Source organism: Nomia melanderi, chromosome 7 (assembly GCF_051020985.1).
Source record: "Nomia melanderi isolate GNS246 chromosome 7, iyNomMela1, whole genome shotgun sequence".
NCBI classification, from domain to species: domain Eukaryota; kingdom Metazoa; phylum Arthropoda; class Insecta; order Hymenoptera; family Halictidae; genus Nomia; species Nomia melanderi.
This window is the reverse complement of record NC_135005.1, coordinates 8,486,209-8,501,792: the sequence shown is the minus strand read 5'-3', so window position 1 is coordinate 8,501,792 and position 15,584 is coordinate 8,486,209. Positions and strand designations below refer to the sequence as shown.

General features: G+C 32.1%; 2 protein-coding genes and 1 long non-coding RNA gene across 5 annotated transcripts in view; 2 read left to right on the top strand and 1 right to left on the bottom strand.

Moving 5' to 3' along the window:
- Nucleotides 1-499: 499 nt before the first annotated feature.
- LOC143174685 (uncharacterized) lies at nt 500-1,991 on the bottom strand. Its single transcript, XR_012998897.1, has 2 exons — nt 1,706-1,991; nt 500-1,552 (listed from the first exon to the last, which is right to left on the bottom strand). It is a non-coding gene; the product is annotated as an uncharacterized LOC143174685 (long non-coding RNA).
- A 333-nt stretch (nt 1,992-2,324) lies between these two features.
- RpL9 (ribosomal protein L9) lies at nt 2,325-3,913 on the top strand. 3 transcript variants are annotated; one of them, XM_031970193.2, is made up of 4 exons: nt 2,325-2,459; nt 3,048-3,186; nt 3,373-3,700; nt 3,791-3,913. In XM_031970193.2, exons 1-4 carry the CDS (start codon nt 2,356-2,358, stop codon nt 3,892-3,894), a joined length of 675 nt encoding a protein of 224 aa, XP_031826053.1. In that variant the 5' UTR covers nt 2,325-2,355; the 3' UTR covers nt 3,895-3,913. The 3 variants fall into 3 exon arrangements, with proteins under 3 accessions (XP_031826053.1, XP_031826055.1, XP_031826054.1); XM_031970195.2 differs by having other exon boundaries at nt 2,428-2,525; XM_031970194.2 differs by having other exon boundaries at nt 2,430-2,577.
- A 2,837-nt stretch (nt 3,914-6,750) lies between these two features.
- Nucleotides 6,751-15,584, top strand: part of LOC116424139 (ATP-binding cassette sub-family G member 4) — a 29,220-nt gene continuing 20,386 nt past the window's right edge. The window contains exon 1 of the mRNA XM_031970132.2: nt 6,751-7,126. The gene's annotated coding sequence lies outside the window, so the exon portion shown is untranslated. The remainder of the gene's footprint in view (nt 7,127-15,584) is intronic.

The following is a 15,584-nucleotide window of genomic DNA, read 5'->3' as shown; positions in this document are numbered from 1 at the left end:
TTCACATCTTTATCCTGCTATAACCTTCGTAAAAAGTAAAACATAAAGAAACGTTTTACTTTATTCTAAAGATATACTTAACTATCATACTGAAACACACTGTATATGTCAATTTAATATTGACGGCATCTAAAAACAAACAAAATTATTATTTGTTTCAAATGAAGCTTACATAAAATCAAGAAAATTGGACCTTGCAATTCCATGATGCACAACATTGTTAAAAACAATAGAATTGCAAAGATTTAATTTTTGATAGCTATATAATATTTATTTAATGACATTTCCTTTGATTCAATCAAGGAACAAAATTAATTTTACATAATTTAATACCTATACATATATTGTGTAATTATATTACTATTATCTTCTAGTTGTATATAATGGTTACATAAATGTCATTTGAAAATAATCCAACACATTTTAACTTTTTATATGTTACAGAAAAGGAGAAAGTTTTTAATAAATACAATGTTCTATAATATATGTACATCACTCTTTATATTCATATATTTACATGTTATTTTGAAATATGACAATATTTGTTATTGTAAGTATAGTTTGTTTGTATCAGAAAGATCCATAGAAGCATATGTAGAGACATATTTTTTTCATTACAAATACAAGAGATGTATATGTTTCTTACACAAAATTTCATTTCATCGGTTACTTTGAGAAGCAACTTTCATTGAATATTCTTATTGATCAAAATTTTTATTCAAGTTCTTCTAATAATTTATGAGCTTTAAGAACCTTTTTTAATTTCATAAGTCTATAATTCATAAGTTGCACTATACCTTCGTAGCATAATATACATTCTTTTTGTTTAGCAATTTGTTCTTGCAATTGTGCTATTAACATATCTTTTTCATCAAATGTATCAGTAGAAAACATAGATTTTTTTGGAATTTTCTTAGACATTAATGTATCTGATGTTTCTTCTGTATTATTCTCTTGAATTACATTAAAATTTTTTGTAAGTTTATTATCCATGTTTAATATTTAAGTATTATACACTTTTAATAAATTAAACTTTGAATACTCTTACTTAAATTAATATAATAAATATTAACATATTTCAATGATAGAATACCTTAAACATTGATGTAAAGTGAAACTAGATTCTATGTTTATTAAGTGCCCTAACCGTATTTAAAATAAAGCAGTCTATTGTTGTATTATTTATTTAGTGAAAATTTACTATATTAAAAATCTTTTGTAAACTTTAAAATAGAATTTTTGTATGCTTTCATACATATATATTTATGTTTAATTTCTCTTTTTATTTATAAAAAAGCATAGACTTCATTCTAATTGAAAATATGCACTGATTTTATAAGCTTAATAGAATATATTAATATCCGAATTATAAAAGCATTACTTAGTGATACACACAATATGTAGTAATAAAATTTCTGTGTATGTTTTGATACTATCTCATAAAAAGTATCTTTTATTCATATTTCTGCAGGCTGTTTCCTTCTTCAAAAATCCCTTAAATCATTAGTTTTGTCCTTGGTAACTGTCCAACTTGGTATGTTGACTGGAACGTCTTAGAAAGGAAAATATGTACAGATAGGAAACAAGAACTGTCAAGTAATTATAAAATTTCAAAGTATTAATAAGTTTCAATTATTAGGTACTAAATATAACTTGCACATAAAAAATAAACGATAACTTAGGCGCGTATGGTAAAATTACTTACACGTAATTGAATTTGTCTCGATAGGCCAGGATTTTCTGAAATATTTTCTGTGCAGGAAAAGTAACCAAACAATTGGACGTCCGATTAAAGATAAGAAATTTACAAATTTTATAAAACGTGTGATCAATTTTGAAATTTTATATTGTCAAGTATTATGAATATTTCAAGCTCCGAGTAAAAATATTTTAAAGGAAAGCGCGGGATTAAGTACTGAAAAATCACCCACAAAAGACACTAGTTGTGTCTAGCTACTTCAGTAATGTAATCGGCCATTTTGCAGTTAGAGATTTGGTTCTAACATTTGGTCACGAAGGTACAAAGTTGTAGTCGATTATCTCACAAGATTTAAGTATTTTTTATACAAATAATAGGAATCGCTTTTTCCTTTAAAGATTAAAATAGAGGATACATAATAACATTAAATTATATTTTTTAACTATTTATGTACAATATAATTTAGTTATAAAGGTTTAAATGATATAAGATTGTAACTATGGATTAGTACTTCTTATTATCTACTAATTTTATTTATAATGTATAATTCATTTTAATTAAGATTAAACTATGCTTCACATTTTCTAATTTACTTCATAAGTGTCCATGAAATTTCAAAATGCGCCATCTATACGTTAAAAGTAGTAAGACCATTGATGGAGCACGATTTTCTGATCTATAAGTTCCACGTGTTCAGAAGCGAACAGACATGGTTTTTCAATGCGTCGGTCTTTTCCGGTTATCCCGTAACGTGTGTGAGGTAAAGAGATTCATAAGGAGGAGGGATACTTTGTGAAATCCAAAACAATCCAGCAATGCAATAAACGTTAACATATACTAATCTTATTAGTTTGCACAGTTCAATATATTTTTGCAAGGCTGAGTACTATTTTTCAGAAAAATGATTATTTTACACTCAGTAAAATATAACCTTGCTTTTCTGTTTCTGTCAACATTGCCATTTTGAAGATATATTTATATTTTTCTTTTTTTACGTCTACATTTAAATTAACTCAGAGAAGAATTTTATTAAAACGGAACACTATATAAATTGTATATGCTTTTTATTGTATGCCAAATTTTTAAATTTTACAACGATTAGATTTGATATTGTGGCTTATACATAACCTACAAGCATGTTGAGTAAGAAATGAAAAATAAAGTGAAATATAGAAGTGATAATTGATTATATTTTTGGTGTATTTATGTTTCATGGACAAAGTAGTTTAAATTAGAAAATTAGTGTCATTTTAATTTGCATATAAATATGTATTAAAATAATATCATCTGTTACTCCTTTTATAAGTTTGAATATTGCTATACAATAATTTTTATTCATCTATTACAGGATGAAGCAAATCGTGACAAGTCAAACTGTGAAAATACCTGAGGGGCTGACTGTCACAGTCAGGTCCCGTTTGGTAACTGTCAAAGGACCAAGAGGTATACTTAAACGGTCATTTAAGCATCTTGCACTTGACATCCGTGTAAGTAATTATGCTGTTTTCACTGATAATTTGTACAATAAATTATTAATAATGATGATACATGGATTCCCCTTCATTTTGATATAAGTGATAAATCCTTTTCTGATTAATATCAAATTAAGAATAAAATTTAGAACAATCTATTATTATTTTATAAATATTATTATTATTATTATATTTATGTAGATGATCAGTCCAAGGCTACTAAAAGTAGAAAAATGGTTTGGTACCAAGAAAGAATTAGCCGCTGTACGTACTGTCTGTTCCCATATAGAAAATATGCTAAAAGGTGTAACAAAGGGTTATCAGTACAAAATGCGAGCTGTATATGCTCATTTCCCTATTAATTGTGTTACAACTGAAAATAACACAGTTGTTGAAATCCGTAACTTCTTGGGTGAGAAGTATATACGTCGTGTGAAAATGGCACCAGGTGTAACTGTTACAAACTCAGGTAAACTAAAGGACGAACTGGTAATCGAAGGAAATTCCTTAGAAGATGTCTCCCGATCTGGTAAATATTTTTATTGGCATCAAATTAATCTGTGAATAGTTACGATAATAGACCGAATGTTATTTTAATTTGTTGTTGTTTGTGTTCTAGCTGCCCTAATACAGCAGTCTACAACTGTAAAGAACAAGGATATTAGGAAGTTCTTAGATGGTCTCTATGTATCTGAGAAAACAACAGTTGTACAAGACGAATAAATGTTACTCACAATTTGAACATGATTTTTATTAATTTATACTTTATCATTGACTTACAATTACTAATATACATAGTTTTTCATTAAACCTAGGAATTCTATTATAAATTCAATTTATGTGTAGTAATAATTGTTTAATGCATTATGTTATAGGAAATCTAGACAGTTAGGGTGACAATAATTCAGATAAATTTTAAAAAAAAGTGGTGATTTCTGACATTGTTATGTATATCGTCGGTGTAACTATGAAGAGAACTTACTGGCAGGTTAACATGTTGGTTAATATTTTATATATTTTAAAAAGCATTCACGAGCGTCAGTAATGTAGTAATTAATTCACAAATATATTAATGTTTGTCAATATTTATAAACGGAATAATTTCAATTCATCAATGTGTAATTAATTTCGCAATTGCATTATAGAAAATATAAATGCTTACATGTACCAAGCATTATTAAAAGCACGTGGGTAAACCTGATAAATACCAGGACGCCGGGTCAACGGTCATACTGAATCATTTTATTATGATAGCGAATTGTTGGATGGTACAGATCCGTTTGCTTTTGTTTGGATGCATTTTGATTCATGTTACAATTAACAATACGTACAATTTTGCTCTAGCGTCCGCATAATATTTTTCCTTTTACTTATATAGTGTTCTGTGTATTTTGAATATAAATAAGTTAAGTATTTAACTTGGCACAATTTTTCGATCAAAGATACCTTTGTATCCCGTATTGATAAGTTTGTTTCGATTCTACTTTCGAAATTGGGAAGACTACTCGCAAACAAAATAACTTTGAATTCGTTTGGTTTAAATTAGATTTTTATATTAATATGTTATACATATCGGCACATAATATGTTTATATAATATATTTTAAATGAGATCTTTCCGAAGTACTGATCAGCACTTCGGAATTCACGAAAGTTGCACCAATTTTCTAGTAAAATGAAATTATCTCATGGATAATTGTTTTGTTTTGAATGTATTTAAATGTATATATTTGCAACGATACAAAGTACAGTGAAATTACAAGTGCATTTAAAAATTAAATTCGTCATGTAAAAAACAAATGAAAATGTGAAAATTTTGATAGTTGATTTTGCTTTTGAAAATCATTTTATACTGATGAAAATTGATTCTGTACATACGAAAGAAAATCTTATAACAAACGGCGTTCTATGCTTACACTGTTTGTTGCTAGTGAAATAGCGGATGTTTACACGATTACAATGGATATAATATATTACAAGGTCATTCGGCGTTAAATAGAAAAGTGAAACGACGATTTTTATTTGATAAGAATAATTGTTCAACGATTGTAACGTCCGCGTCCCCTCGATAGAGATGGACACAATTTTCAAACGCTGTTCGTGACATCGGAATCGTTATTTTATGTTTGTATTGAAAGCCGAGTAACACTGCATTACACATGATCGGAGTCGTCTAAAGGTTCTATTGTAGATTAAAAACTATAGTATCTTATTTAAAAAGATGACTTCACAATTTCTAAAAATCTTCCAGTCACAAGAAATGATTATTCTTATGTTATAAAATAATTAAGGCTTTGAAAGTTGTTGCACAATTTTAGTTAGTAGATATAGCAGCATTGATAATTATTTAAATAATTAAAAATTTGTCAAAGATAGAATATTACATTTGAAAAGTAAAATTATTTCACATTACGCTTATATAGATTAGACTTTAACATAAAAGTACTCGAATGAAAAAATGAATTTACTAATTCTTTATTAATTCTCAATTTCATTCTGTTGTTCGAGCTATCCCATAAAATCTTATTTTCTTAATGAAATATACAAAGCAATTTCCTCAATGAAACAAAAACTGAAAAAACAATATTTTTCACAACGGTTGCGTTCTTAACATTCTTGCATCTCATAGTGGCATACCGGTTTGGGTATTAATTCTCGTCCGACATTATAATTTTTAATTTAAATCGAATTTGAAATATATAATAAAATCACCAAATCAGTTCATATTTGTATAATTTTCCCTCAAGTAAATAAAATATAGCTAGAACTGGAGAGTATGCGGATGGCGGAAAGATTAGATTGGAAAGCGTTAGCTCATTTGAAACCAATTACATGTCCTGAATGTAATGCAGTAGTTGGTTCATGAATTTTTGTCATCAGTTAGTAATAAAAAACTAGTTGACTTTAGTAGTTAGTAGTAAAAATGATCATGTTCATTATACGTCATAATACTTCCACTCTTATACGTAAGAAACTTTTATAAACTATACGTGTAGTTCTGTGTTCGATGGGACCATATTATCGCAGCATACTCAATATTTGCTTTTAATACTAGTGCTGTATATAGCTTAATAAGTGTATTATGATTCGTAAAAATTCCATCACATCTAAGCACAAATCCTAGGGTTCTATCCAATTTAGAAATGATCATGCCATAGTGATCTTAATATTAATGCATTACTAAAAGTACACCTAGATCCTTGACTGCATTACGTGCTTCTAAATCATCACGAAATAGTTTGTAATTGTAGGACATCGATTTATGTCTTCTAGAAAAACGCATGAATCCAGCGACAACCCCGTTAACGGACGGTTGCTAAAAGAGTTCCCTTGCGTCCACGGTATACTAGAAGCTTGAGGAAAGAATCGCTGTGAGAAATCTCGATTGTTTCATTAGAAAAATTGATGTGATTCCATGAGAAATTCTGTACGTCGCGATTTTCTGCAAGGAAAGCCGCGAACAACGTTAGTAAGGGATCTATAGATCGGAGCGGCTGTCGCGTGAAATAGAAAAAGAGAGGGGGCGAGATGTTCCTGATCGGCGGGTGAGCAGCGAAGGGGGATAAAGCAGCCGCTCGCGATAGAGGAACGCAGAAAAGGGAGGACACGCGTGTTCTCGAGTGCAGTGTTCGATCGGCGTCAGCCAGCGGCCCGCTTTTTACGCGCTACACGCGAGCAACCGCTGCTTCATCGTCGTAAACTTCGCCTGCACGTAGCGCGCGCGCGCGCGTGGTCATGCCCGTACACCTTCGGCCGCGTCGATGAACTGCTTTTCCTGCCAGTGAACCAAATTCGAAGTTCCCGCAATCGGATTTTGGTGAATGAAAGGCAGTTCCGGTGAACGGAAACAGGAAGCGAAGAGGAGACGAAGAGGTCCGTGCACCGGAATCACAGCCGGTGGCCCTTCGAAACGATCCACGCAGAGATTTACAGTGTCTCGTCGACGACCTTGCCAGGTAAGCCTGGTTTCTCGCGTGCCCACCGTTTTTTCCACTCCACGTCGTTGAATGGCACTAAATTTTATAGTATTTCGTTGGACTCTGTTAACCCTTCGCACTGTAGAGGCGCTTTTTAGTCGCCGATTGATCTGACACAGGAACCTTGTAAAGTTTGATACTTAATATTAAATTTTGTATAATACATCAATATGTGAAATATTGGAATAAAATAGTTTTGTTCCTTAATTTCTGTGCCACTTCTGAAACTCAAATTAGTTTCAAAAAATGTTGTCCGTGTTTTGTTAGAAGGTGATGAGTACTTTCAGTGAAGCACTTCTGGAGTACAAAAGCGTATTTAACGCGTTGGGTGAACGAAGTTAAATGATATTAGAATGAATTCTTAATGAGTGGGTATCGTCTCACGTTACAATATTATCTAGTTACTAACTGGCATTAGACGATATAATTGGACATTGATCTCTTCATCGTAATCGCTTTCAAATCATTTGAAAGTTAATTGATACAAAATGATAATACGAATTTTTAATTGCACTTTATAAGGATGATTCGCGAACATGTTAATAGCTACTAATATCTATTTAATATGATTGTTTAAATCGTCGGCGTATCCACGATTCTTGTGCATTAACTTCCCCATTTTTCGATTAATCTTAGTTTACCCTTTAGATTAAACTTAGAAATTTTTAATTATCAATATCGAAAGTGGCATTGAGAAGTATGTTATGCAGTAAGACGAGAAATTACATTGTTATGGGATGACCTAATATTCATTCTTCCTGAAGAAAAACAACGTTCGAAACAATTACGATTTAATGTCACGCTTCTTACGTTCCACTATTATATTATTACATTTTTACGTTAATAAATATTCAATCTTCCGATTGAATTGCAAGCTTTCCAGTAAGTTTTCCAATTGAATTTCGAAGCTCCGGTCACCGGTGACCATCGTAGCAGTCAACGAGTTAACGCTTCGGTCGCCATCACATAACATTTTGTACAGATTTTAAAATGAATTATCTCAGTGACACGTCAAGCGAATCGAGTTTTCTTGCATCTGTGAGATGCTAGAAGGTCGAGGAAAGAATCGCTGCGAGAAATCTTGATTGTTTCATTAGAAAATTTGTCGTCATTTCACGAGCAATTTTATAAATGCCGATTGGGCGATGAACGAGTTAAATATTAGCACGCTTACTTTCACGGCCGGCTGTTTTGACGCAACCGTAACGACCGAAAGTCGAGCCGGCTCGCAATTCACGGGAAATTTATTGCATTTCTTCTTGCACCGCTCACACGTGGATCTGAGGATATTTGATGTCCTGCTTTCGGTGCGCTTTATATTCATCTTTCTGCTGGTTCCGATGGAACAATTACTAAACCAGTATTTCGCAAGGAAATTTTAAATATAAACTTTCTCGTAATCCTTATGCGATGATTTCTATCCTTAAAATTGTTGTGCATTTCACTTTAAAAACTTAGAACCCACGCTTGTTTTGAATCAAGTGTTAAGTAAAGAAATATTACGTTGAAGTCATTGAAAGTAAAAATTGCGTTTGTAATCTATGTACTTTTCTCACGAATAATAATAACACTGAGAATTGTATTTGTGTATTCTGTGTATTTCTCGGTCATTATATCGGTGCACATTTCTTTAATTTCGTCCGATTATTTTTTATTTGCGCGTAACAGGACGACGTTCAAGTGTCCGATAAAATAGCTGGGTTATCGATTAATTGTGCATTGTTATTTTTAAGATTCACCGTGATAGAACGAATTATTTTGTAATAAAATATACGATGTAGATCATTCCGTAATAAAACGAAAGCAACCCGGCTTCACGTTTCATCCGACAAAAGAAATTCGAGAATGTTCAAGACAATTGAATATGACTCGAATGAAAAGTGGGATTGAAACGGATAAATCACTTTTTCCAGATGAAAGTATTCAAAGCATTCGCCGCTAATAGTTTCCTTGTGTCTGTGGTGTCGTTTTCGCATGAATGATCGCAAACAAAGGCTGAAAGCGTAAATAAACGCAGAAGAAAGGCTGATATACGCACTCGCGAATCCCGCGATCGGTTAACCCCTTATTCTATGATTTCTTTCGCAACTGTGCCCGGCGAAACTACTTTGTCGTTAATAATTTAGTAGAAAAGGAGAAGAATATGATACTTAGTCTATGTCTATGTTTGCTAGAGATTAACGATAAATAATCGATAAGTAATATTTAATTTATATTCATATAAAAGGTATGGCATTTGCATTTCTCGAATTCAATATAAAATTTATGTCGCGAGTCTGATACGATATTATAGGACAAAGGGTTAAATGTGACGTATTCACACGACGGACGTTAATGATAATTGCGCACGTCTAACGGTGAACCCTTTCCCTCTGACCAACCAGTTAAATGTATAATGTAATTAATTAACATAACGTGAATAGAACTTCTTTGTTATTTTGCTAACAGCTGATGGAACATTTCTGCCATTCCTTCAGTTCTCAAATCAACCTTCGCGATTTTATTGTTTATATATTCATAATTACAATCATTTATTAAATGCAATGAATCGTGTTTGCAAAATGTCAAAAAAATTCGAGGGAAAAATCAACGTTTGTCTCAGTAGCAATCTTTATAATTACAATCATTTATTAAATGCAATAAGTCGCCTTCATAAAATGTAAACAAAATTCGAGAATGGGGACACTTGTGAAAGTAATTTAACTATACTATATTTAACTGTACAAAATATTTAGCGTTAAAAACATACGAGGTTGGTCGTGAAGATGTTAATCTTCAACAGAACTTCGTCGACTGTCGAAATAACAAATGTTGCATCTTGAACTTTGCGTTTAATACGACTACTCAATACAAAAACTTGCAGCGACAGCAATTAGTACATCACAGAATACGTTCAGCAATTTCTCAATAGTAAATAAATCGTCTACGAGCATTGAATCGTGTTTCCATTTCTGCACTTTGAAGATTAAATTAAATATAACATTCGAACTATTCATGATTCGTGAATGTACTTGAACAGGATTTATCAAAGTGTAATTCTAAATTCAGTATCATAATAATCTTAATTCGAACATGGTATGTACTGAAATAGCGTCCTAATGGTTAAATGAACCATTATTCACAAAGTACTTAACTAACTCCAGTATTTGAAATTTTTCAAATTTTAATCTTAACATGTTGACCGTCACGAGAATTTTAAGCGTTTCGTATAATATTACTTATCGTTTCATAACAAACGCAAATCGTATTAGAATTAATTATTAATCATTTGGCATTTTAGTTCTTAAGGTACACTAATATTTAACTACCTATGTAACCAAATATTTTGATCCGACATCAGTTTCCTTGTAATTGTTTTCAAGCAATTTAGACGCTCTGATGCTGCTTGAATTTGATTCAATTTTTCTACTTCTTGTTTCGCGAAGTTAATCATTTGGACTGAAATGTGGTTGACATTAGTCTCAAATATGCTATTTAAATTTGAAAGTCGCGATAGTTCGCAGTTGTAATATCCTGACCGTGAGACGATAAGGTTTTCAAAGAGCTCTTTGCGAGTACGCATCCACTTTCAAAGAACTAGTGTAATATTGATAAGTTCGTCGATTACCGATGTTTAATCATTGCTAAGTTATCGACACACCGATATCTGGTTTTCATGGAACTGAGATTACTTTTTGTTAGTTTCTAAAAGACCTCGATAAACGTATCGAAATCTAATCACAATAAGTAATATTAATAATTAATATTGATTAACCATAGAATCACCGACCGTTTAACGTGATTAATATGTAATCCTCATAAAAATTGTAACAGTAGATTTCTTTCAGTTCCTTCGTATATTCATTACATCGTTCAAATGAAACTATCCATTTAAAAATCTTTTCGGATGTTTGACGCTTCTAAGATATCAATAATTGCGAAATGAGAAATCTGGAGCCCGCCATTTTGACGGGTACGTAGCTCTAGTGGTAATATTATGAACACGATTGTAACATTTCAGTAGATTAATATTTCATTATTGTTATTATTATTAACATTAGTGTATTTAATGTAGGATAATATACTATAATGTTGTATAGTATTAATGTTTCATTAACTCAAGGAAATTTTACAAAAGCTTTTTTCTTGACAACACGGAAATATGTACATGTTAGACCATTATTTCTAGCCATTTAAATAAAGTTTCATTTGTTGCTTCTTATCTTCAACGTTTTATCCGAACGAACTTTTCAGGCGTAAATCTATCGAGATTCAAGGGAAATTAGTTTGAAATGACGGATCGAACTTTGCGCGTGTCGTGCACGCATTCTCCGTATACCTTATTAATCCATTTTCATTATAATCGCATGTATGCGCGTCAGCATTATGTAATTTATGTATCACAAAAAAAAGAAAAGATACATACATTTTATGAGTGCAATAATTGATGTGTGGCTATATAGATTTTTACTTTTTTATACGTTTTTAACCCTTTTTTTTTATGCAATTGAAACATTTGTGATGGTGAGGACCATTTTTTCACTTTTTCGTATGATGTAAATGGGTTAATTACTTCGTTATCGGGGTTGCATTTAAAGGGGATACACTCGAGGCGAATACTGCGAAATCCACTGAGTGCCTACAATTTCGTTTTCTCTTATTTTTCCTTTCCGTAATCGGGAAGCGAGCATTATCGTCATTTCTGTCGTTCATTAGAATACACGGGATGGAAATAGACTAATGAGCTGAGTTGTTTTGCGATCTAATTACGATTTTATGTAAAACATTTTCTGCGAGGAATATATCGATTGCTGTATCCTCGAGAATGGAATATTCTAACTATCTTTGAAAATCATTTAAAGGCTAGGAAATTATTTATAATAATATCATTATACATTTTTATTATTGCGCTATTATTTAGAGTAACGATTTTCCAAAATTTCGAGATTTACCACCTTTAGTTAAGTACTAATTAGAAATTAACTCTTTCGTTTTCATAGATCATTCATATATTCATTTGATTCGATACTAGTGTTGCAAGTTATAAAATCATTGTTTACGCTGTATCGTATGTTTTTGCAAAAACTAAGACAACAGGAACAAGAAAAAACATCTTTACTGTACTATCTTTTCTCTACTGCATAGTAGCGAATTAATTTACTATTGAGAAATTCATTGGGAAAATTAAATATTAGTGAAATACAAGGAATTTATTTGCAAAATATATTCTTAATTAAGATACAAATTGCAAAATACATTTTCATCATTACAGATTTCATATTTTTCTTTAGATAATTAAGTCTCCATACATCTTTAGACGACAGTGGATTTCTGTAATATATTTTTTCTTAATTTCAAGGTAAAATTTCAGGTTTTACACGAACCCATGAGAAACAAGTATAATACCACTTCACGAACAGATTTGTCAATTATCGTGCAACCATAACGAATTAGCCTCTGTTGGCGATACGACGTTGTAACGAGTGGAAAAAATATTACTGGCTACGAACGGAAGTTTGGTAACCCCAACACCGTCAGTTGACGCGTTAAAATCACCATTGACGGACCACGACGACGGCGAGGTAGGACTGGAACGGAACGCGGACGTAACTCTCATACGCCTCTTACATAAGAGTCAGATCTCTGTTATTAATGTAAATAACTGGATAAATGATGCTCAATTATTAATTCGTTTCCTCCTTTGAACCCTCGAAAGACGGATGTTCGTTTTCTCTCATATTAAAATTTCTATCAGGTCACCCCGTCAGTAACGTCGTTTCTGAATGAACATTTTAACTCTTACGATTTAATTCCGCAGTTGCACTTGTCAGAACTGTTTATTGTTAATAATGTAGTAATGTATTGAATTTTATCTGCATTTGTTGCATTTAATAAGGTAGGGCAAGTTTGGGAGGGATGGTTATTTTTATAGATACATTTTATCTTTCGTTTAGCGTTCATAATATTTCTAATATATTAGTTTTCCAAAAAAGGAGAAGAGCAGTTAAATAAGCTTCTGTACAAAATTCAACATACCATTCAGAAAAATTGCCAAATATTTGGCAATTTTAATGAGATCGTGCCGTTTCATCTGGAGTTACCTTATTATAACTATAAAGATTGTCGCTAAAACAAACGCTAGTCGCGAACGTGTTAAAGTGCTTTGTCGTTTTTGTTAATTCTGTTATACTATTGTTAATTATTACGCTATGAATTATAATTTATCCAATGTCTCGAGTCGTAGGGTGCAATAAAAATACAGGATTTCCTTCGCCTATATTTCTAGTTTTTCTTTTGTGGACTTAATCGAGCGGCTCTAAATGGCTTGTTCGACAGATAATGAACACGCCTCGTCATTGTTCGTAAGAATAATGCGGTCACGTAGAGCTAAGTACACCAAGATACGATATCCAGCTGCTTTCGTTTCACTTTGAACCTGTACCTACGCACCGATGCACTCTCCGCGTTGTTATTTGCCGTCCCGGGTGAAAGTATTCTTGTTACGACCTGAATGAAGCCCGTTTAAAAGGTTGATCCCCCTGGCTGCGCTCTTCCGGTGATCTCGAGTAACCCGAAAATTCGGTTTTCAACGCTTATGTGTGCTGGTAACTGAAATGTTTGCGTTTGTTCAAGCTTTAGCGTTGCAATATATTTCGAGATAAAGTTATTTTTAAAAAAACATACGTGAGAGTGTTTAGAAAATTGAGAACCGCAGCAATTCTGTCGAATCCTCGTAAGAACGTAAGAAATTGCTTGGAAGAAAATTTATGAAACCTTTCACAGCTCGATTAAGAGACAAATATAATGTTTTGTCTTTTGATGAACAAATTTTGATGAAGAAGAAGATTGTAGCTTACCGTTACATGTTTTACGAGATTTCAATAAGAATAATGAAGAAATAAAGAAAAAAAATATTGTAGTATCTACTGCTACGAAACAGTTAAAAACATCGTTACTATGAAGATTGTCGTAAAATTAAGATAGCGATATCAAGCGTGTTAAAAGCCTGAAATCAACGTATTTTAAATTTGTCTTTCCTTTACAATAATTTGAGATTCCCATGGAAAATGGATAATTCTCTCAAGAATGGAACCTATACATTGCTAATTGATACGCAACAGTCGAAGTATTAGTCCGTTTGATTTTAGACTAAAGAAATGTTTCATTGAAAACATTATTATAATAATGAAACGATGGTTGATCATAATCGAAAATAAAAATTACAATTATTTATAATGAGGCGCTAGTATCTTGAGCAATAACAAATTCAATTAATAGTGAAATTCAGAACGAACTGTGCTCTGGGTAATAAATCACGATCGACAATCTGGCAACAAGAAAATATATCCATCCGGGAACATTAACAAAGTATTTTTGTACAAATTCAGGCAATAAAAATACAATTGATTTTCGGTGGTTCATTAGCATGCCGTAAAAATCATGTTTAATGTAGCCTCAACTTTACGAGCATTGGGTGCCCATTTATTGGGAGTTTTTATCGAATATTCGAAACCTCGTAGTCATTCACTTTTGTCCTTGTTTATTGTCGATAAAACGCAAGAATAATTTATCATTACATTCAACAATACAATTAATTTTTTTTTATTCCGAGCTGCGTTAATCAACCGCCATGTATAATTAGCACACCTTAACAATTATATTATGCAACAAATTTGAACTTTTTTTGTGTCTTGTAATAGCCACTAGGCGAGTTCCTTATCCTAAATATGAATTCGAAAACCAAATTGCTGGGTCACGTTCGAAAAACATGGGTTTTTGTAATAGCGGTCGAATGTTTTAAAGAAACAAGTGTTACCTGAAAACTAAAAACGATAGGTGGTTCAAATTTACCGTAAAAAATAGAGGAGAGTTACCGGAATATGTAGCTATACAAATTTTGAACATTGAGAATCATTAAATGTTTGTAAATGATGATCAAAATTTAAAAAAGGGTAGATGTACGTACTTTGTACGCAATTCTGTTACATTTCCACGAGAAGTGCGTTGGCTGGCACGAATTTGCTATGCAGCATTGGATTCTGCAGACATCTCTGGAGAGGAAACCCCCGCAGAAAGCGTGAGAACAATTTTCGTTTCGGGCAGGTTAAGAAAATCTCCGTCAAGAGCGCGTGTACAAAGTTTTGGCGACATACGGCCATCGCTCGCTGACCACGGCTAGTGGATAATCTTTTCAATGATTGTAATAGAAGAAGATGGTAAAAGAAGGAATGGGTAATTTTGACCTATCTGGTATTTATATAGTTTTTGTGTTAAGAGAGTACTCTGAAATTGTTTGACGACACTTAACATTGATCGAACAGTATGAAGTGGTCGTGTCGTTTTTGCGTTGTACGCGGGAACTTGAGATTCATTGGGTTACTTTTGTTTTTACATCGTGAATCACGGAGATTTATTGCGACGGTGTTTTCTACGTCACATTCGAAACTCGATTGTCGAA

What these genes read in the sequence shown, in the direction of transcription:
- RpL9 (XM_031970193.2), top strand. Translation starts at nt 2,356, where the DNA reads ATGGAGCACGATTTTCTGATCTATAAGTTCCACGTGTTCAGAAGCGAA. An exon ending in ATCTTGCACTTGACATCCGT is followed by an intron (nt 3,187 to 3,372) that starts GTAAGTAATTAT and finishes ATATTTATGTAG; the next exon opens with ATGATCAGTCCAAGGCTACT. An exon ending in AGAAGATGTCTCCCGATCTG is followed by an intron (nt 3,701 to 3,790) that starts GTAAATATTTTT and finishes TTTGTGTTCTAG; the next exon opens with CTGCCCTAATACAGCAGTCT.